The 20967-nt window shown below is 40.8% G+C and overlaps 2 protein-coding genes across 2 annotated transcripts; one reads left to right on the plus strand and one right to left on the minus strand.

The window, feature by feature from the left end:
• The first annotated feature begins 502 nt into the window (after positions 1-502).
• On the plus strand, positions 503-11289 carry LOC307255905 (ATP-dependent zinc metalloprotease YME1L1-like). Its single transcript, XM_080034725.1, has 18 exons — positions 503-666; positions 1352-1486; positions 1949-2126; positions 2542-2640; positions 2866-2972; positions 3462-3612; positions 3880-3963; positions 5976-6149; positions 6305-6457; positions 6627-6759; positions 7031-7093; positions 7300-7412; positions 8027-8182; positions 8372-8523; positions 8669-8795; positions 9141-9214; positions 9335-9421; positions 9525-11289. Exons 1-18 carry the CDS (start codon positions 640-642, stop codon positions 9675-9677), a joined length of 2166 nt encoding a protein of 721 aa, XP_079890851.1. The 5' UTR covers positions 503-639; the 3' UTR covers positions 9678-11289.
• Positions 11290-11666: 377 nt separating this feature from the next.
• On the minus strand, positions 11667-19933 carry ptchd3b (patched domain containing 3b; the record flags this gene model as incomplete). Its single annotated transcript, XM_080034092.1, has 4 exons — positions 11667-13186; positions 13515-13660; positions 19019-19119; positions 19214-19933. The coding sequence occupies 4 exons, from the start codon at positions 19931-19933 to the stop codon at positions 11667-11669; spliced, it is 2487 nt and encodes an 828-aa protein (XP_079890218.1).
• Positions 19934-20967: the final 1034 nt, after the last annotated feature.

The following is a 20967-nucleotide window of genomic DNA, read 5'->3' on the forward strand; positions in this document are numbered from 1 at the left end:
ATCCATATATTTATTCCTGTGTCTTGCCAGTTGTAAATTGAAAATAAGGAGTGCTCTGTTTTAAGTAAAAGTTATCATGCTTTCTGATATACAATTGTAAAACAATAGTATCTGAAGCAATTTTTTGACATGCAATAAACACATTCTTGGGCCAAACACATTGGATTTTAATGAATAGAATAGAGCTGTTTCTGAAACTGTCTGCTGTCTTTTGTTCTATTTTCTATTATTCCCTGTTATCAGCCTAAGAAAAAATAAAACAAAAAAATATGAAGTGGTAAATAATGGCTATTATTAGCCTATAGAGACTATATTCAATTTATCACATATTGAAAAATGTACCTTAGCAGACTATCAAATTAGAACGTTTACATTTACCAAAGGCATATAAACGGAACTGTAGCTACACCAGGGAAAGATAACCAGATTTCGACAGGGATACAAAATGTGTCACAACCGGTCACAACGCAGCCGAGGTCATATCCGGTTTATTTGAGGCTGTTGGTGTGCCGCTGAAGTTCGCCTTTTGACTTGCTTGCTATGCCTGCTTCAGACAGACGGACCTTTAACACACAGGGCTAGTGGTGTGATTCTTGTAGCTTCACGACCGTCCCGTAACCAGTTAAAAGAAGGAAAAGCATGTTTTCTCTGACCGTCCAACCGCAGGTAAGAGAGAAAGCATGAGGCCGGGCTAGCATTGTTGTTGTTTTGCTTCCAACCCTGTTCAGCTGAGCCTGCTAGCAGAGCTAAGGTAACCTTAGCTTGTTCTCTTCTAACGAGTCACACTGCTGTCGACCTAGTTCCTCCATGGTTTGATGAAATAAAATAAACGTACATGTAAATTAGTGCGAGTACTGTTATCTTCCTGTTGACCCGTACTGAAACTAAAATAAAGGCTGTGTGCGGGCCTGTATGTGAAGTTTCAGCGCTCAGTGTGTCCTCAGTTGACAGGTGGGAAAGTGCGTCAGTGAGCAAATGTTTGACTGCTGATCGTTAGCATTATTTTAAAAATCGGCAATTTAACCAATATGTCCACTGATAAGTGATTGTCACCTGTATGTGGATACGTATATTTAAAACTAGCAAGAGTCTAAGCTTGCTACACACGTTGCCTTTCTAACACAAGCTAGGTGATGGAATATGCCTTTTTTGTACAGTATTTTTTAATTTTTTATTTAACCTTTATTTATCCAGGAAAGTCCCATTGAGATTAAAAACCTCTTTTTCTAGGGAATCCTGGCCAAGAGGCAGCAACAAATAACACGTGTACACTCACATTTGCCTTTCCATTAATAATTGCCTTAATCCTTAAATGCTCATTCACTCACTGTTTGATTCCATGTGATTACAGGTGACAGTACCTCTCAGCCACCTCATCAACGTCCTCCACTCTATCAAGAGCTCAGTGGGAAGCAGCAGCAGTGCCACCTGCAAATTAAGAACACACAAGGAGCATGCATCAGAGGCAGAACCACAGTGCACAGAGGTAAACATTAGCAGGACGTCTTATTTAATTGCGGTGTCAAGTCAGAGACGGTGTGATGTTGCACTTGGGTGTTTTCGTTCTCCCAAATTCTGCTCCACTTATTTAAAGCTATAGTGCGTAACTTATGCCGCCCCCATGAGGAATTACGAGTAATTGCAACAACACTGGCGGAGCATCTACATGCGGTAAGCCTTTTGTGATAGCACATGTTTTTTATACTTTCTGCTGTAGGTCCAGGTTTTTTCTGAGCAGTAGAATCAACAACTGAAACCTTTTTTGGCTGTTTCTTGGGATTATTTTCCAGGCTTAATCAACGTTGTGATTGTCAACTCGTTTGACGATGGCTTGAATGTCACCGACATTCATTCATATGAAAAAGTTACACTCTATAGCTTTATTGAAAATTTGTGTATAAATCAAATCTCATACACTTAACGGTATTATGTGTGTGTGGGTGTTTAGCCCGTGTGGAACCTGCGCGACCTTGGCTTATCAGACCTGGGAGCACTGCAGCTGGATGAGCTGTTGAACCATGTGTTCCCACGCCTCAGTCCACAGGAGGCGCCACTTGCATTGGGCGGACAGACAGCCTGGAGGACCTCCCATCTTTCCACACACTCCTTTTTCTGCAATAAGAATGGTGAGAATGTGCCTCTTTGGAGTAAACAGGCCTCACACTCTGTAGTTCCTTGTGCATTCCTGTTAATGACTCAACAACAGTTATGGCTTCTGACGTCTCTATCATTGCTTGAAGTTTACAAGAACCTTACAACCTCCCTGACCCCGCATTATCATGCATATTTGAATACAACTGGTCAGGACTTGACAATATGAAAGGAACTTAAAACATGTAAAGCTTGTCTGCACAGAACGGCAGATTTTTCTCTCAGGAATCTAGTTAGTTGAGTTGGTTAGCATTCATCACAGGGTTCTGATGCATCTCGTCTTTTTGATCAGCTTAACGGCGAGGTGATAGCTAATAAGTAAGTAGTGCGTGTGCTTGTCCCTTAAAGGTATCTAAGGATTAACAGTAACACCTTGTCCTCTGTCCCCAGGCTTCTCATGTGGTGCGATGCCAGTGTCTGCCCAGGGTTTTTCCTGGCAACATCCTTCACCTCTTCAGTCTATCAGCACAGAGCTACAACACTGGCCAAGTCAGTATTTACATGTGATGTGACAAGTTTAATTTTGATCTAAAGTTTTGTGTTCACTTGATTATTAAAAAATATATATAATTATTATTATTTTCTCATATACATTGTGAACTTGCCTTGTAACAATCTGTATATTTACAATGAATCTAGTACAGTTACACACTGTGGGAAGTTGAAACCTCTGATTTAACGTCATATGCTTGCTGTTATTTTTTTTGTTCTAAGTGTGGGTCCAGAGCAGAGGCTTTAAAACAGTAAGGAGAACCAAGCGACTGCAGTTAGGCTCTGAACGCCCCTTGGAACCTGAAGGCTTCACACCATCATTTATGAAGGTTCGTATTTTAAGAGGTAGAGCTTCACGTGCCTAACGTGCTTAAGCATGTTGTGGATAGGACTAATGTGCTCTGGAGAAAAATTCAAATTTTAAGTTGAAAATGTTCTGCTCTTGAGTGGAAAATGCATCACATCACCTCAGTTCTTTTCACCTCACGTCTTTCATTGGATCCTCTGAAAATGGTGGAAAAGCTGGTACTTTGTTTTCTGCACATTCGTGACTGAAATAAATAGTAAATATGAAAGTTTTCTTTTATACATTTGATTTAATTGCGTTAAGTTACCCAAACTGCATAAGCTCGGTTAGCAGCTGCCTTTGAGCAACACAAAAATGGGCCTCCAAAGGTTCTTCTTGTGCAAAATTCTAAAATTAAAGGCAGAGCAGGTGCACCTTTTAGTTTTCAGGCCTAACTATATGCAGTTTGAACACACCATAAGGGTGAATGTGTGAATACTGCTGACCGGCCTTGCCTTGTATTGTATTGCAGGGTTTCCTGACACGTGACAAGGGCTTTGCAGTTGAGAGTCTAGACATTCTGGTAAAGAACACCAACATACCTGACGGACAGCAGGATTCCTTCAAGAGGGGCTTTGCTGAGGGTTTCCTCAAAGCCCAAGCCTTGACACAACGCACACAAGGCAAGTTTCATTGTTCTATCTCATTATTCCATTATTTATGAAAACAAATTAAAAGCACTTGTTACAGCACTGACATGTGGCACTTAGTAGTTTGGTTTATTTGAAGCTATAGTACTTAAGTTATTCTTATTGTTCTGAGTTTGTACCTTCATGGTTGAATGCACTTACTAGAAGTGGCATTATATAAAAGCGACGGCTAAATAAAATGTAAATGTAATTAAGCATTAAACAGTACTGATGTGTAGTGTTCCTGCTCCCCCTCTTCAGACTCTCTCAAGAGGACTCGTCTCATCCTGCTGGTGCTGCTCCTTGTTGGGCTCTATGGTCTCTCCAAGACCCCCTTCATATCGGGTAATGGCTCCTTTTCTCCTCTAAAGCTACTCTTTAATAGTGTCATAAATTCAATTAAATATGTTTGACATATCAATATATGAATGTTAATAATAAAGCCTTGGCTTTGGCTACTAAACTAATCTACGCATATTAAAAATGCATTAACCTCTAAAAAGAAGCATGTTTTCTGCAACAACAACTAATGCTGGGCTTACACTACACGACTTTTCACGCGATTTGACAGTCGCAGACAATCTTCCAATGTCGGACTGAAATCACAGAAGTCGTGCTGGAGTTGTGGCGTGCGCACGTAATCTCAGTCGTTTGGTGTAAGGTGGTCTTCCGACCCGATTTCAGCTAGTCTTCTTCCCGTCTTGAGGTTCCGACATTATCAAACATGTTTGATATTATCGCTAGTCTTAAGGGGTTGGCTCAAGCGAAATGACGTAAACACTGTCACACTCTCGCATGCACCAAGCAGGACGCAGGAGGAGTGGCATTAGTCGCGACCTGCGTCCGTCTGTGCAGGGACTTATTTCGGACACTTTTTCCTTAAAGCCTCGGCGGGAGAACCAGGCTGACAGCCGCGCAACCTTAACACTTTACCGTCAAATACAGGGTTAGTGTTGAATGGGTGGACTGTATAAGGCTATTGGGTTAGAGCAGAGTGTCTTCCTGGGGTGTCGGTAAGAACACACAGTAGAGTATAGGATGCAGTCATGGGTTTTAATAGCAGACTTTGGTGGTTTACAGCACAGCACAGCAATGCACAGGTTAATTAACTTAGGCTTTGGGGTTATGTCTGCATAAGTAACAGTGTGTGTGGTCTGAAAAGGAAATAGACAAGAAACCACACTTGCATTAATATCGAATAATATAGGCTATACAGTATGTTCACAAATATGATAAAAGGAATAACAGTATTGCCTGTGCATTACTACAGGTAGGCTAAACAGACATATACTCTTTCACTAACACAGTGTTACAATGGTGAAACACAAACCAGTGTTAAGTGGTCAAAGGCGGGAAACATATAGAACAAAGGGCTTAATGGCTCATTAACGTGACCGTTACACTATAAACGACTCGCGAATTCACACACACAAAAGATCGCCGAAATTGCACTATATGTAGCGAAACAACATTAATATCAGGGGCTTACATATAATAGTGTGACACCAGACTAGTAACTTCAACTAAGGATGCATAAATTAGGATAATGAAGTGGGCAAAATCGCCGTTTTCTACATAACAATTAGCTTAACACAGGCTGTGACAAACAGGTAATAAACTCACTTTAAACACTCATAAAGCTTAAGAAATATGCAAGTCACGGTAGGCTTAACTTAAAGCATGTTATGTGCCGTTCACAATGGACAAACTCACGTTTTGGTCAATAACGCACACAAACAGACACTACTCCTCCACTGAACTCTCTGCCCCTCTGTGCGCATGGAATGTCCAAAAGTAATATGAGCGCGGGCACGGCGAGTGCGGGTGCATGAGGGAAGCGGCCTTTCCAACAGTTAGAGTTAAAGTTATTGGGGGACGAGATCAGCAAATAAAGATGGTCAAATAACTAAAGGAAGTCCCCCGCTCGGAATATTGAATTAACCTTTTTTTAATTAAATAATCACTATCGCGTTTGCGGAAATAATATTAATCTCAAAAGGAATCTAGTTGTAGTCTTGCAATATGAGACCCCCTGTCTTTTCAAAATCTCACTCTGTGACTGAAAACTAATGACTAGTTGTTTTCAGGTGTGAGTTGATTGTCTTTAGATGTAAGAGGGTTTCAGTCTTCAGTCTTTTCAAAGTCTTTTAAAAGTCCTCTAGTGTAAGCCCAGCATAAGTTGACTGATCTATGCAATGCAGATGGGGTTCTTCAATTTGAAGTAACCGGCAGAGTGTGTGTGTGTGTGTGTGTGTGTGTGTGTGTGTGTGTGTGTGTGTGTGTGTGTGCGCGCGCGCGAGTTCATTAACCATGCCATGCAGTGTGATTTCGAACTTTAATCTAACCATTTTGATTAGTGCGGTTCCGAACCACATCAGGCCTAGACTCTGCGGTGGATCCCGTCCTGGTGAAAAACGTCAATTTTGACCACGTCAAGGGGGCGGAAGAAGCAAAGAATGAGCTGCAGGAAGTGGTGGAGTTCCTGAAAAACCCACAGAAGTTCACCGTGTTGGGAGGAAAGCTGCCCAAAGGTAGGCCTGCCTTTTTCTAGTGTATTTCAAGCTTTGATTTTCCAACAATTCTGCACTTGGTGTGTGTTAAAGTACAGTGACCGTTTTATGTTATTTGGTGATTTAAGGGCTTTGTTTGTGTATCTCCGTATCATTCTTCTACCTCTTTACTCCAGGTGTTCTCCTGGTTGGCCCTCCAGGGACAGGAAAGACTCTCCTGGCCAGAGCCGTGGCCGGAGAGGCAGACGTGCCGTTCTACTACGCCTCAGGGTCCGAGTTTGACGAGATGTTTGTTGGAGTGGGAGCCAGCCGCATCAGGAACCTTTTCAGTAAGATTAAAAAAAAATAGAAAAATAGTTTACATATATATTTCCACTTCCCTTCCCAGAGAATTTATGTAAAGTTGACTCCTAAAACAAGGGCTGCAGAATTGTGGCAAATGCAGTAATTATAATTGTTGTGTTTTATTCTCATGTTTGTCTTCCTGTTTCTTTGTAGGAGAGGCTAAAGCCAACGCTCCCTGTGTGATCTTCATTGATGAACTGGACAGTGTTGGAGGGAAAAGGATTGAGTCTCCCATGCATCCTTACTCCAGGCAGACTATCAACCAGCTGCTTGCTGAGATGGATGGGTAATTTCTAGGAATTTTCTAGTTTTTCCCTTTTTTACTTTTTGAAATTCAGTAAGTGAGTAGTTGTTTTAAACCTGCTAATATGGTAGGTGTGTTAGCAGCAGGGATCAGTGATATGAATAAAATCTTCTTTCATGATATATGGTTTTATATTGTGACATAGCACATTTAGAGGCATTTACAAGTAACTAGTATTACAATAAAGTAGTAGTGATAATAATGATGAAATGAGGTACTTCATTGCAGAGACTGACTCATATTATTTTTACAGGTTCAAACCAAATGAGGGTGTGATCATCATTGGTGCCACCAACTTCCCAGAGGCTTTGGATACGTATGTTTACCTCAGTGCTTGTTGCTATTACCTGTGCAAATGTCAGAGCTGACTGTGCACATGACGTAATGTAAACAGCCCTCGGAGTCCCAGCCTTCCTTGTCAATATCAAAGAATGGACTCAGAGGCCGTCTTTGATGTAGTGACACAGAGTTGAATGCTGCCGACACAGTATTTTTTCTAACCAGCCCAATCTTCTCTTTCAGTGCCCTGATCCGCCCAGGACGATTTGACATGCAGGTGACTGTCCCCAAACCGGACGTGAAAGGACGCACAGAGATCCTCAACTGGTATCTAAAGAAAATCAAAGTGGATCCAGGTGTGACTTCAACATCTTATTTTTTGACACAATATTTTTTTCTCAAACGCATCATTGTGGTATTTTATATTGTAACCCACTACAAGACAGACTCCACCATTGCTTGTAGGCAGCAGTTTATGTAACTCTGGGTGTGTCAGAGAAGTGAACTGAGATATATTCTAATTATTGAATAAATAATTTTTCCCTTAGGATTATTGGATCCCTGAAACATTGTTTCAAGTTAGAAAGCTATCTGAAACATGTTTGTTTAAAGCAGCAGGGCCGACAGTTTTGTTTACAAACATATTCTAGTCTTCTGTTTGGTTCCAGGGACCTCAAAATAATTTTGTTCTGATTCATGATTTTTTTAGACTTTATTTATGATTTTTTTTTTAGACTAGACTTTTTCAGTATTAACAATTTCATGTATAGTAAGTATGTTTTGTAAACTAACCGCAGGCTCTGCAAATGTAAACAAATCCCCTTCTTAGAAACTGCATAGTGCACCTTTAAGCCGACAACAAAGGCTGGATGTTTGATTTCTAACTTGCTTTTAACAGGATCCCAGTCTGCATCTTAGACTGACTATTTGTTCCTAACTGTGAGGTCTTTTGTTCCTGTTCTCTCTGCAGCTATTGAGGCTAATATCATCGCCCGGGGCACAGTGGGCTTCTCTGGCGCTGACCTGGAAAATCTGGTGAACCAGGCCGCCCTGAAGGCAGCGGTGGATGGCTTAGACATGGTCACACTGAAGGAGCTGGAGTTTGCTAAAGACAAAATCCTCATGGGTGAGCAATGCCATGCGGAAGCTTTGCTAGTTGGTGGAGAAAGAACACCTCCTTTGTTTCTCTGCAATTTTACGACTAGGATCACTCTCATCAAAGTCATGTTGACAACGTGGCAATGGTCTTATTTTCAATCCTCCTCTTTCTTAATGGGATTGTTGTATTGATTTTTCCTTCGTTTTCCCCCTCAAGGCCCTGAGAGAAGGAGTGCTGAAATTGACGTGAAGAACAAGACAATAACAGCGTATCATGAATCAGGCCATGCAATTGTAGCCTGGTACACCAAAGACGCCATGCCGATTAACAAGGCCACCATCATGCCCAGAGGCCCCAGTCTGGGACATGTAAGGGAACCTAAAGCTTGTTTGCTCAACGGTTAAACTCTTCCATATTAAGCTTTGACAAAAGGTCCGGTACAAACTTCGAAACTCTCTAGATCCTCTCATGCCCTACATTTTTAACTCATCCTCTTTGTTTGCTGCTTCCCAGGTGTCCATGCTCCCAGAGAACGATCGCTGGAGTGAGACTCGCTCTCAGCTTCTGGCCCAGATGGACGTCAGCATGGGCGGCCGTGTAGCCGAGGAGATTATATTTGGCCATGAGAACATCACAACTGGTAAGACAGATTTCTCGAAAAGGACAGGAAATTTTAAATGTGTTTTTTACAAAGAGTAGAATGTGGGAAAACTATTGATACCTTTTCATGAAGAAAGGCTGTTGGCAGCTTTGAACTTATTACGGCAACGCATGTGTTAAGGGTGGGCACTGCGTAGAATAAACGCAACACATTGCTAGATGTTCTACATGGCATGTATAAAATGTCTTTATCGCGAATACAAATTGTCAGAACGAGACTGGCTGGTATTCACTTCTTTCACTCTCTGCCTCTCGCTGACACACATGCTTAGGCAACAAAATATGCTGCACAACTTTGGCCTTCATGTCATTTCCTCCTCTCCAGGTGCATCAAGCGACTTTGACAGTGCCACAAAAATCGCAAAGATGATGGTGACCAGATTTGGAATGTGTGAAAAGGTAAGCTAATGTGAAACGGACTTAGAAATTGTAAACCTGATCAAAGTATTTGTACCACATATGCAGCTAAGCATATCATTTTGCTACATTTTACATTATTTCCCCCTCCCTGTCTTCCAGTTAGGTGTGATGACCTATAGTGACATGACAAATCAGAGCCCAGAGACACAAGCAGCTGTGGAGCACGAAATCAGGGTTCTACTGAAGGTATGTGGGATCTTTTTTTATTATCTGAACACTTACGAAAAAAAAACTTAGCATTTGCAAAAACAAAACCTTTCCAACCATCTTTTTCTCTTGCTCTGTCCAGGACTCTTATGAGCGAGCCAAAGCCCTGCTCAAGTCTCACTCCAAAGAGCACAAGAACCTGGCTGAGGCTCTGCTCATGTACGAGACTCTGGATAACAAAGAGATCCGGCTGGTCCTGGAGGGCAAGACCCTGGAGTCCCTGGAGACCAGATGAGACCAGCAGAGGACGGCAACCAATCAGGAGGGAGCGACGGGGAAATGGTCAGATCTATAAGAGCTCAGGGGGGCCGTGGAAGGAGGGATGGACTCTAGCCAATCACAGGGAGTAAGAAGCCAGGGCCTGCACTCACAAAGTCTCCGGACTAGTGTTGGCACCGTTTCGTATCTTCACGCTTTACCCTTTCGTGCGATCACATCAATACTACCGGATAAGTATTTTTGTTATATGAAACTTTATAAGTTGACCTTTTTAACATGTGTATTTTACACAGGTTCATTCTAAATGCATAATGTTTAGGATGTTTCTCAGTTGACAGGAGGAAATATTACATGAATGTAACTGCACCTCAAAGGTGGGAAAGACAGCATCCGGATAGCATTCCTTTCTTAGTGTTAAATGGTTTGTGGAAATGTGTTCACATTCTGTTGAGCCAGGTCTTTAGAGATCCTTACTTTGTTGACATGAAGTGCTCATGTTAACCCCAAAAAGCCGCTGTGTACTGTGTTATCATGGCAACTAGACTTTCAACTAGATCTCAACTCGTGGCTGGAGTCATGTGTTTCTCAAATTCGCCCCTTGCTGTTATAATGGGGTTCTGCACTTTGTCTTTCCATGTAATAATTGTTGTTTTGGATGATTGCAAGATCATGCACACACACACACACACACACACACACACACACACACACACACACACACACACACACACACACTCTCCTGTCTGGCTGTACCCCTCTGCACATTTCCCTGTTACTTACACGGTGGCCTTTCGGGACTGTAAGTGTTTAACTTATTTTTTCTTCCTTAAAAGTAGGAAGTGTATAAAGTTAAACAAGATAAAGCACTTTAGGTTAAGTGTACAACAAACCATACAAACATTAACTTTTGCACTTCTTTAGTAATTTATTTTGCATGTGCTGTGCGTACAGATGGATCAAAAAGCTGCTGCTCAGCCTCATATAAGCATGCAACAAATCCAAGCTGTGCTTATGTAGTGATAGAGCCTTGGAACCTTAAGGATTTTAAGGCTGTATTGTTGGCCTAATATATTTGAAATAGTCTTGAGCTCAAAATATCAGTTTTTCCCTCTAATTGCAAATGAGAGGATTAAAGACTTTCAATCCTTAGATTATTCGGACAAACAAAGGCCAGTTCTGTCAGTTACTGTCCATTGTCGTGTCCTTTACTTCAAAGCATTTCTCTCATCTAGTAGTCTTTATCTTTTCGTTTCAAGCAACACATTTTGCCCCGTGCAGTGGAAGAAAGATGCCAGTGTACGTTGTAATCCATATTTTAGAACATTGATTTCATTGAAGGTATAGCTCTTGTCAAGATTACCACCAGCATATGTTATACTTCATAATGTAACCTTTGTTTTTAGCTTCAATTTGGCATCATTTATTTTGTTATTTTGCCTTTTATTCATGTTTAGCTGTACATATGAGTTGGACATAGTGGGAACATTGTATATAGATGTATAGTAATGCTTTTATTCTGTGAACACATTGAATGGCTCTCTGCTGTTGACTGACAAAGTTTCTCAACAATGTGATGGCAATGGTGTCTTATGAATGTTTGTGCAGCCGGAAAACAAATAAATAAAAGGAAGCCCAAATAAAAAAAATGCGACTTTAGTTTTTATTAGCTCATAATGTCACAGCAGTTCCGTAAAAAATCTTGAAACAACATTTTGATGCTTTGACAATCTCTAGCCGACGGCATCACTGATATTTACAGAGTGTTTCTTAGCAACTCCTCCCCTAAAATATCAGCACATGGGGTTATGGCTAGGTATAGCAACTGGTTGGGGTTGGGTGGGGAAGCAAACACCCCAACTGAAACATAGGCACAGACACAAAAACTTGAAAATAATGCACAAAAGCTATAAAATCATATAAGATTATATTTTTTCACACAACATTTCATTTTCATATCAGTTCTACTTTAAAATGCAGGTTAATGCACATAATGGATATCCCCACTTCAGCACCGCTTCCAACAGGCCCCACACAGTGTCAGAAACACTGGAATAAACACTAAGCCATGGAGTAGCCCAAATGTAATCACGAGAAAAACTATCTTGAAGAACGTCCTAAAGATGTAACTCCCTGACATGGATAGCACCACCACTCCTAAAATGGTGGACAATGCTCCTTGCAGTATGGGATAGCCTAGATGGGCTAAGGCGTCTGTAGCTTTCTCGTTGGCGTCACTCTTTGGACTGGTGACAAAAGCGTAAGAAATATGTGCTGAGAAGTCTACAGAAAAACCAATGCACATGACCAGGTTGATCATGGAAATGGAGTCCAGGTTTACACCCCAGAGGGCCATGAAGCCGGTCACACCCACGATGACCGAACAAATTGCAAAAGCCACCCACACGGAACAAAGGGGATCGGGTATCAGGAGGAGCGAGACCACTAGCATCACAATCACTGCCACCAGGATGGTTTGAATGGCGTTGTCCATGACGACAGTGTACTGGTCAAAGTAGATGAAAGCAGGATGGTACACCAGGAGCTCTACTGGACATTCCTCTGCTGTCCTTCTAAGTCCACTCATCATTTCATTCACTCTGGTCTTGTCCAGTGTCTGAATGTAAAAACAAGAGGCCTCAATCTCATTGTCTGAATTCAAGTTGATGTCTTGTTTGAACATGGCGTTGAGTTCTAAGAAATGGCTCAGATGTGTTTGGAAAGTCTCTGGAGAACTTGCGTTGAGGTTGTTGGCGTTTGCATACTGTTCAAAGGACAGAAACCAAGCAAAAGTGCCATTGACAAAATTCAAACTTTCAAAATCTGAAATGCACGAACTCAGACGCTCCCACTCATCCTCGTCCCAGTATGAGAAGGGTTGGGTCACTGCTGCCATCACGCTACAACCATACTCAGAGAAGTGTTGCCTTTGATCGGTGTAGTAATCGATCAGGTAGGAATCGTCCAAAGCTAGATTCTTGATGTCGAGTCCCTCCTCTAAGGCAAAACAACCATAGATGCTAACAGCTAGATAGCCTGCATAAATTACAAAGACACATGCTTTCACCACTTTGTGGGTCAGGAATGGGCCATAGAACCGCCTGAAAATGTAGCTCATAGGCTCTGTTTCCTCCTTTTCGGTGATTCGATCGTAGCTCCCCCCAACGCAGCAGATACTAAAGGCTTTGGAGGTCCTGGGTGCCACGTCTTCTGGGATTTTGGCGCAGGTGAACCAGTGCTTGTTTTCTGCTTCCCTCTGTCCATTCAAAGCCATGCAAGCCCCCAGGAATGTGACGCTGTACAGATAGCAGAAGCAAATAGAAATACCAGCATACAGGCAGAAGGACCGGACCGAGCCAAAGGGCGAGTTGTAGCCCATGAAAAGAGCCAGAGCATCTGTCATGGTGGTGATGGTAATGGAGACGGCAGCTTCCTTGTAGGTTTCAGCCAGCCGGTCAGGGACACTGTCCAGAACAAGGGTCCTCTGCCAGCAAGAGATCATGATGAACATATCATCCAGTCCAATACCTAGAGATTAAAAGTCAGGGGAGAAAGTTATTTTACAAATAGCAAGAAGAAAAATTGTGGAATATTGTCAATTGATCTTTGGTAATTTGATTTATTGCAAATGAGTTTGGATTTTCACTGCTAAACTACGACATAATTAGCAGTGGGTTCATATTTTGAGATTTCTTGAAAGGTCAAGATTTCTTCTTCTTTAAAGGACTGTGGTACTACAAAATAGCTTTGATTTTTTTTTCTAACCACTTGTAAATTGTAATTGTAATCTGTTTTTTGCTTCAGCCTCGGACAATGGTTCTTCATGGAACATGGTTATGTTTCAACAAAGACCTACCTAATATCATGAAAGGACAGGAGGCGACTGTCATGACAAAAGGTTGATCCAGCAACAACAGCGCACCAAAACCGCTCAGGACTGCTAGCCCTGTGGAGAGCACACCGCAGGACGCCACCCACACCTTGGTCCTCACGTTATCCAACCTTCAAAGAAATTCAGAGATCAAGAAGAGTCACACATCCAAAATTCATCGCATCAAATGTTCAGCAGATGTTTTACCAACCTCCAGCATGACACGATGGAAAATGTGATGGCGATGGCATAGGCAACCCAGTCTCACAGTGAAATGTAAAATAGGTACATTGGTCCACAGCGCAAAATGTAGAGATTTCACAATACAGGCCTTGAAATTGTGAATTACCTACATTTGTTCCCCCTATTCATTTCTAATGGCCAGCGTACATGTCACGTGACTTTCAAATCCTCCCGGCCGAAACGAAACCCAAGCTGTGACCGCCATTGCCCCAGCTTTTATTCTGCAGATTTTTAAGATGTATACGCTATTAAATGGGTTTTTGATAACATTGTTAGTGAGAAATGTGTGTCTTACTCTCACAATCTTCACTCAGTGAATGTATACGATGTAGTTTGATGGTTATCACGAATATTATTCTGGACATCGCCAAGAAAATGTAGAAATACAACATTTCTTTCAGGTCGATATAGTGGTTGCTATGCTGTTGCTATGACGCTCCTGGCGCTGCCTGAAACCGGAAACAGGAAGCGTTTGAATTATTATTATTTCTTTGCTGTAAATGCTTAATTTGTTGTTCTCTCATTTAAAAAACACATGTTTATTACAGAGGAGGGATGACGTCTACAGAGTCGCCTGCTAACAGCTCCCGTGACAGTTATGAACGTTTTATATTTTCGTTGTCACCATGAAAGCCAATCAAGAGAGCAGAGCTCAGTCATCCTCCACGGTCAGACAGGAAGTGAAGCGATAAATTACAAAGTAAAATCAGTTTGACACTTCCGGTTTCACCATATGTAATGAATTTAGCTTTCTTGATATGTCATTTAGAGCGATCTGATGATTCTGATCACTCGATATTGCGGACTTTACAGTTAAAATAGCAGGAGAGATCACTTTGCTTGCTTTTTAACCTCTGCATAATCTTGTGGATTAAATTACTTTTTATTTTATTCATTATTTTACATGAAATTACCTTTGAGGGATATCCTTGACACCTATTTTTTTTCTCACCTGCACACTTTGTTACCTTTTACCTTTTACGTTGTATCTTATTTTCTATTGTCTATATCTTTTTAGTTTTTTTATTGTGCAAATAAATTAAATCAAATCAAAAGCATTACACCGGAAACAGGAAGCGTTTTGATGACTTTCGTTTTTTATTTTTATTTTATTCTTTGCTGTAAAAGCTTAATGTAACTGCTAAATTGTGTTCTCTAATTTTTAAAAAACATGTTTATTTAAGAGCAGGGATTACGTCTCCAGAGTTGCCCGCTTACACCTCCTTTTTTATCTCGCAAATAAATTAAATCAAACTTACATTCATCATAAAGAGAGAGAAGAGAAGAAATATATATCATGATTTACTCTCTTCATTGCATTTCCTTTAGACGGACATGCCCTTGAGTGGTGGTGTCTTCTACTTATAGAGCGTTTTGAAATAGAAGGGTATGAAACCTGCAAAATATATGTATATTATTTAAAATAGCAAGTGCTAACAAAAAGCACTTTCCTTGCTTTTTAACCTCTGTATAATTTTTATTTTATTCATTATTTGACATTAAATTACCTTTGAGGTGAGATATCCTTCACCCATTTTTTTCTCACCTGCACAAGTTACCTTTTACCTTTTACTTTATATCTTATTTTTCTGTGGCCTATTTTTTCATTGTGCAAATAAATTAAATCAAATAATAAGCATGATGGTGAATTGTAGGTGTGTTTAAATGTAGAGTCGTAGAATCTTTACACTGACAACATTAAGACCTTTCCAGCGATGTATTCAGTTGGTGTTCTTATGGCAAGGTTTTGATCTTCTGGGCCCTATTTCAGGTAGCTGGTTTTACATACTCTGAGTTTAATCCTGCGCTCTGAGTTGGTCAACTCAGAGCGCAGGGTTGATGAGTAACTCTGGGTTTTCGGTTACAGAACAGTGGATCAGCGTTGGGTCAATCAACTCTGAGCGTGTTCACTCTGGGTGGAGCGTGTGCATAAAAGCCATCGTCAATGGATCGCTGATAACATGATTCACCATGGAAACAGAAGAAACAAATGCGTGATCCTCCCACTTCTCCACTTCTCACTCCCACTGGAGTTAGAAATATTAACGAATGAGTTTATGGTAGCCTATGGAGAAGAATTAACGGGGATATTGTCACATAACTCTGATCTAATCTCCTCGGCAATTCAGAAAAAAACAGAGCAATCATTTCGCTTCCGTATGAGAAGCCATAGTCTATTTTAAAAAGTTACGCATATCAGCAGTAAAGTAATAAAGCTGGCGCAGCACAGCATTTCTGACAGTGTTTTATATTTGCTGTATAATATGTTGGGAAGCTATAGCCTAATAGCCCACTGTGCAGTAAACAGACTGTTGCTTCTTTAAAATGGGGAGTGAAAGACAATTAAGTCCAGTTAAAAACAATACAAATAGGTTTATTAATCTGAATGTAGAGCATGTCACGATGTGTAAGGTGGCCGACTATATGAACGGACTGAGAAGGCTACTGATCAGATAAATGATCGGTCAAACGTAAAATCATCAGGAAATGATAAAAACATCCCGATGGAGATTTCTATGGAGTGATTTTGCTTCAAACTGGGACGCGTGTGACAGTGACACTCTTTCTTCAGTCGGAGCTGCAGCGTAAAGTGAAAACAAACTCAGGGTAGGTCTAACCACCTATCCAGCAGGTTAGACCCACGGCGTATGTTGCCGCAGTAACTGACTCTCGGTTGCGCTGAACCTGCTACCTGAAACGGAAAACCCTGAGTTTCCACTAACTCAGAGCGAACAAACTCTGGGTTGACTCAAAACCAGCTACCTGAAATAGGCCCCTGATCACTTTTAAAACCCAATAATGAAAATGAAGCTTTTTGTTTGCTCATTTGTTTTCTTTTGGAAATAATAATCCAAAGGATGTCACTTTCAGAGATTATAATGCAGAACGCTATGCATAATCTAAAATACAGGCCTAAATCAAATATACCTGCATAGATGGATGGATGGATTTGTAGATGGATAATATAGGCCTACTTTATTTATTGCCATAGGGAAATTGTAGCATTGAAGCAGCAGTTATTGTGGATTGTATTGCAGTTGGCAGGAATGACTTTCTGTAGTGGTTGAATAGCTGAAGGAGCAGTGCTGTCCATTATCTTCAGCAGCTTGTGAATTATCATTCTCTCCACAACCAACTATGGGCCCAAATAGGTAAATAATGATTTGCTCATGAAGTACAGTCTGCTCTGTCCCTCCATGCACAACCCCCATGTTACATTTGCATTCTGTTGTAGAAGTAAAAGCAGGTCTCTGTAGCCCTCCACCATCTCATCCTCTTCCCCCAGGATTCGAGTAGCCAGGCATCCTATTGTTTTCGGCCTAGTGCTCCATTTCATCCAAAAATCCACAACCATCTCGTTCATCTTCCTCCCACAACATGCATGGCACAAAACTGTGCGATGCATGGTGCATGCCATGCATGCACCACCCTCAACTGCTGAATATTCTGAATATCTCATTAAAATAGGCCTATGAAGAGAGTGCAGGGATTAAATGAGGGGCATGCAATGAAACATTTCTTAACAGTCTTTAGTCAATTTGGCCATGCTTTCTCTCTCTCTCTCTCTCACTCCTCACACTCACTCACTCACTCACTCACTCACTCACTCACTCACTGTTAACATAGTCTTCAGTCTGATTGACCATGCTCTCTCTCTCTCTCTCTCTCTCTCTCTCTCTCTCTCTCTCTCTCTCACTATCACTCAACACACACACACACACACACACACACACACACACACACACACACACACACACACACACACACACACACACACACACACACACACACACAGTAGGGCTTTAGTGGATGATTTGGTTCAATAGGCCTATTAACTGATATAATATATGTTTTTAATATATTTTATTTCATAATAAATATAATCAGCCACATGAAATTACATTAAAATCAATATCAGGCTATAAAACAAACATAGTGGCCTTTTGATTCAGCTTGGTGCAGACATGAAAATGGAATGCGCCCATTCAGATGACGTCACAAGCTGAAAGAATGCGGCCAATCACCGGCGGACAGCTCGGAACTCTTTATATGTCCATGCCATGAACTCATAGGCATCGCTTCCATGCTTCATGGGAGCTGCTCGTGAAAAAAAAAAACGTTCCTAACTGTCACGGGAGGTGTAAGCGGGCAACTCTGGAGACGTAATCCCTGCTCTTAAATAAACATGTTTTTTTTTAAATTAGAGAATGTAATGCTTTTGATTTGATTTAATTTATTTGCACAATAAAAAAACTAAAAAGATATAGACAATAGAAAATAAGATACAACGTAAAAGGTAAAAGGTAACAAAGTGTGCAGGTGAGAAAAAAAATAGGTGTCAAGGATATCCCTCAAAGGTAATTTCATGTAAAATAATGAATAAAATAAAAAGTAATTTAATCCACAAGATTATGCAGAGGTTAAAAAGCAAGCAAAGTGATCTCTCCTGCTATTTTAACTGTAAAGTCCGCAATATCGAGTGATCAGAATCATCAGATCGCTCTAAATGACATATCAAGAAAGCTAAATTCATTACATATGGTGAAACCGGAAGTGTCAAACTGATTTTACTTTGTAATTTATCGCTTCACTTCCTGTCTGACCGTGGAGGATGACTGAGCTCTGCTCTCTTGATTGGCTTTCATGGTGACAACGAAAATATAAAACGTTCATAACTGTCACGGGAGCTGTTAGCAGGCGACTCTGTAGACGTCATCCCTCCTCTGTAATAAACATGTGTTTTTTAAATGAGAGAACAACAAATTAAGCATTTACAGCAAAGAAATAATAATAATTCAAACGCTTCCTGTTTCCGGTTTCAGGCAGCGCCAGGAGCGTCATAGCAACAGCATAGCAACCACTATATCAACCTGAAAGAAATGTTGTATTTCTACATTTTCTTGGCGATGTCCAGAATAATATTCGTGATAACCATCAAACTACATCGTATACATTCACTGAGTGAAGATTGTGAGAGTAAGACACACATTTCTCACTAACAATGTTATCAAAAACCCATTTAATAGCGTATACATCTTAAAAATCTGCAGAATAAAAGCTGGGGCAATGGCGGTCACAGCTTGGGTTTCGTTTCGGCCGGGAGGATTTGAAAGTCACGTGACATGTACGCTGGCCATTAGAAATGAATAGGGGGAACAAATGTAGGTAATTCACAATTTCAAGGCCTGTATTGTGAAATCTCTACATTTTGCGCTGTGGACCAATGTACCTATTTTACATTTCACTGTGAGACTGGGTTGGCATAGGTGATTGAGAATATATGGATGACGGAAGCTGGGGATTTTTCAAATTCCCACTGCATTGACATGGAGGTGGAGTATGACACCTAGAAAGATTATTTATACGTTTAAAAAAAAGCCACTTTATGAAATGGAAACTGATCACTGAAAATGACTGGAATGTTTTGAAGTCTTTCTTACCTGAATGGATGTGGATGATGTGTTTGAGATCAAAATAAGGAAGCTTTCCAACCAGAGGTCAGTTTTTGTTTTGTTGTCCTCACGTAAATAGTAATGGAGCTGTACGGCTTCAGCACTTTCAAGGACAGAGCTCTCCTCATACATTCTCACACTCCCCAGGCTTAAATAAAACGGAAAACGCCTCAAATTAGAGTCATGCCATGGAAACGTCAAATTGACAGTGTCTATATTGTTGGCATTGTATTCAATGATATCTAAAATGTCATTAGAGGTGCAGGATCCCATCACTTCAGCACAGACATCCACATACTCAAATGACTGGTTGTCAAAGTGCACAACCATACTCCTAACTTTGAAGTCCACATCTAGGATGGCCTGAAGAGACTCCACAGTCAAAATGTTCCTGTCACTCGTTGCAATGAGAGTGGCATAATTTCCATCTGTGCTCAGTCTCAAACGGGAAAACACGGTTTCATCTCCGGGAAAGGTTTCTTGGATGTATTTCCTCTCCATTTTGGCTGGTCCATCGACAGGTGTGAACTGCTCTTCGATATCGTTCGACATTCGGTCCTGGAGAAGGTAGAATCCGCTCCCGAGAAACGCAGAGAGAATAAGGGGGCCGATCAAGAACCACCAGGGATGAGATCCAATAAAATGACCCATCATGGCAAAACAGGTGCGAAGGGGTCTTTCTATGCAATCTGTGCGGAATCTGGCCATAGCTGTAAAAAAGTTGCTCCAATTAAGCCACTTGATTAATTCTAGTACAAACACTTCATTGGGGAATAGAAAAGAGCTGCTCCTCTCTCAGAAATGCCAGACTAAAGAGAGCAGTGAGTATTCCCATGTAGCTGTATTTATTTTACTGCAGACTCTTTTCAGGTCCTTCATGAGATGTGATTTGCATAATAACAGAGTTGGTCCTCTGTAATGACTATAGGAGGCAGATGAGGGCTGCAGGAAAGGCCCAGTCAAAGAACCCATTGAAGAAGGTGTAGCATGGCTCAGTGGTTCCATTTCAATACTTACTGTTGCAAGTTTCCAATTGCTTGAACCCCCAGGTGATTCCTTCTCGTGGTTGAGGTAACTTGAAGAACAGTTGGGCCATTGAAGATTGATGAAATGTGACAAAGGTGAAGAACAAAGACATATTGTTATGCACTGTGGATCTTTATTTAGACCAATCATAGGTGTTCTACCTGTCAACAATCATTTTCTATGGAAGACTTCCATCTAGTCCCTCCACCTCTGCTTCAGGGTAAACTTGCCAACATTGGCAAAATAATATGAAGTTGTGTTGAAAATTTTAAGAAAAGAAAAATGTGTACAAACCAGTAACAAAATAAAGTGGTGTCCAGTACATTTTAATTCACAATGTAACCTTGTGACCGCTTGTGACATGTAACAATTTAAAAAAATGAATTTCGTCTTGGAACTGTAAAACTAATTGTAAGAGTTGCATCATTTGCATCTTTAAAAATAAAGACATTTCACTCTTAACATCCATTTTCATTTACCTTTATTCATACTAGAGAGATCATTGAGGGGTGACCCTCATTTACAATGACGTTGAGTCAACAAATTCAAAGCAAAAAACAACAATATATACACAATATACAATGCTAATATACATCAAATACAAACCAGCTGATAAAGAGACAAAACAATTGAAACGTATATAGACAGCGATGTAAATGGCTGCAATTCAAGTTAAATGGATGAAAGTACATTTGTTATAGGGTATGAAGGTATTA

The sequence above is a fragment of the Ammodytes marinus genome (genome assembly GCF_949987685.1).
Source record: "Ammodytes marinus genome assembly, chromosome: 9".
NCBI lineage: Eukaryota > Metazoa > Chordata > Actinopteri > Uranoscopiformes > Ammodytidae > Ammodytes > Ammodytes marinus.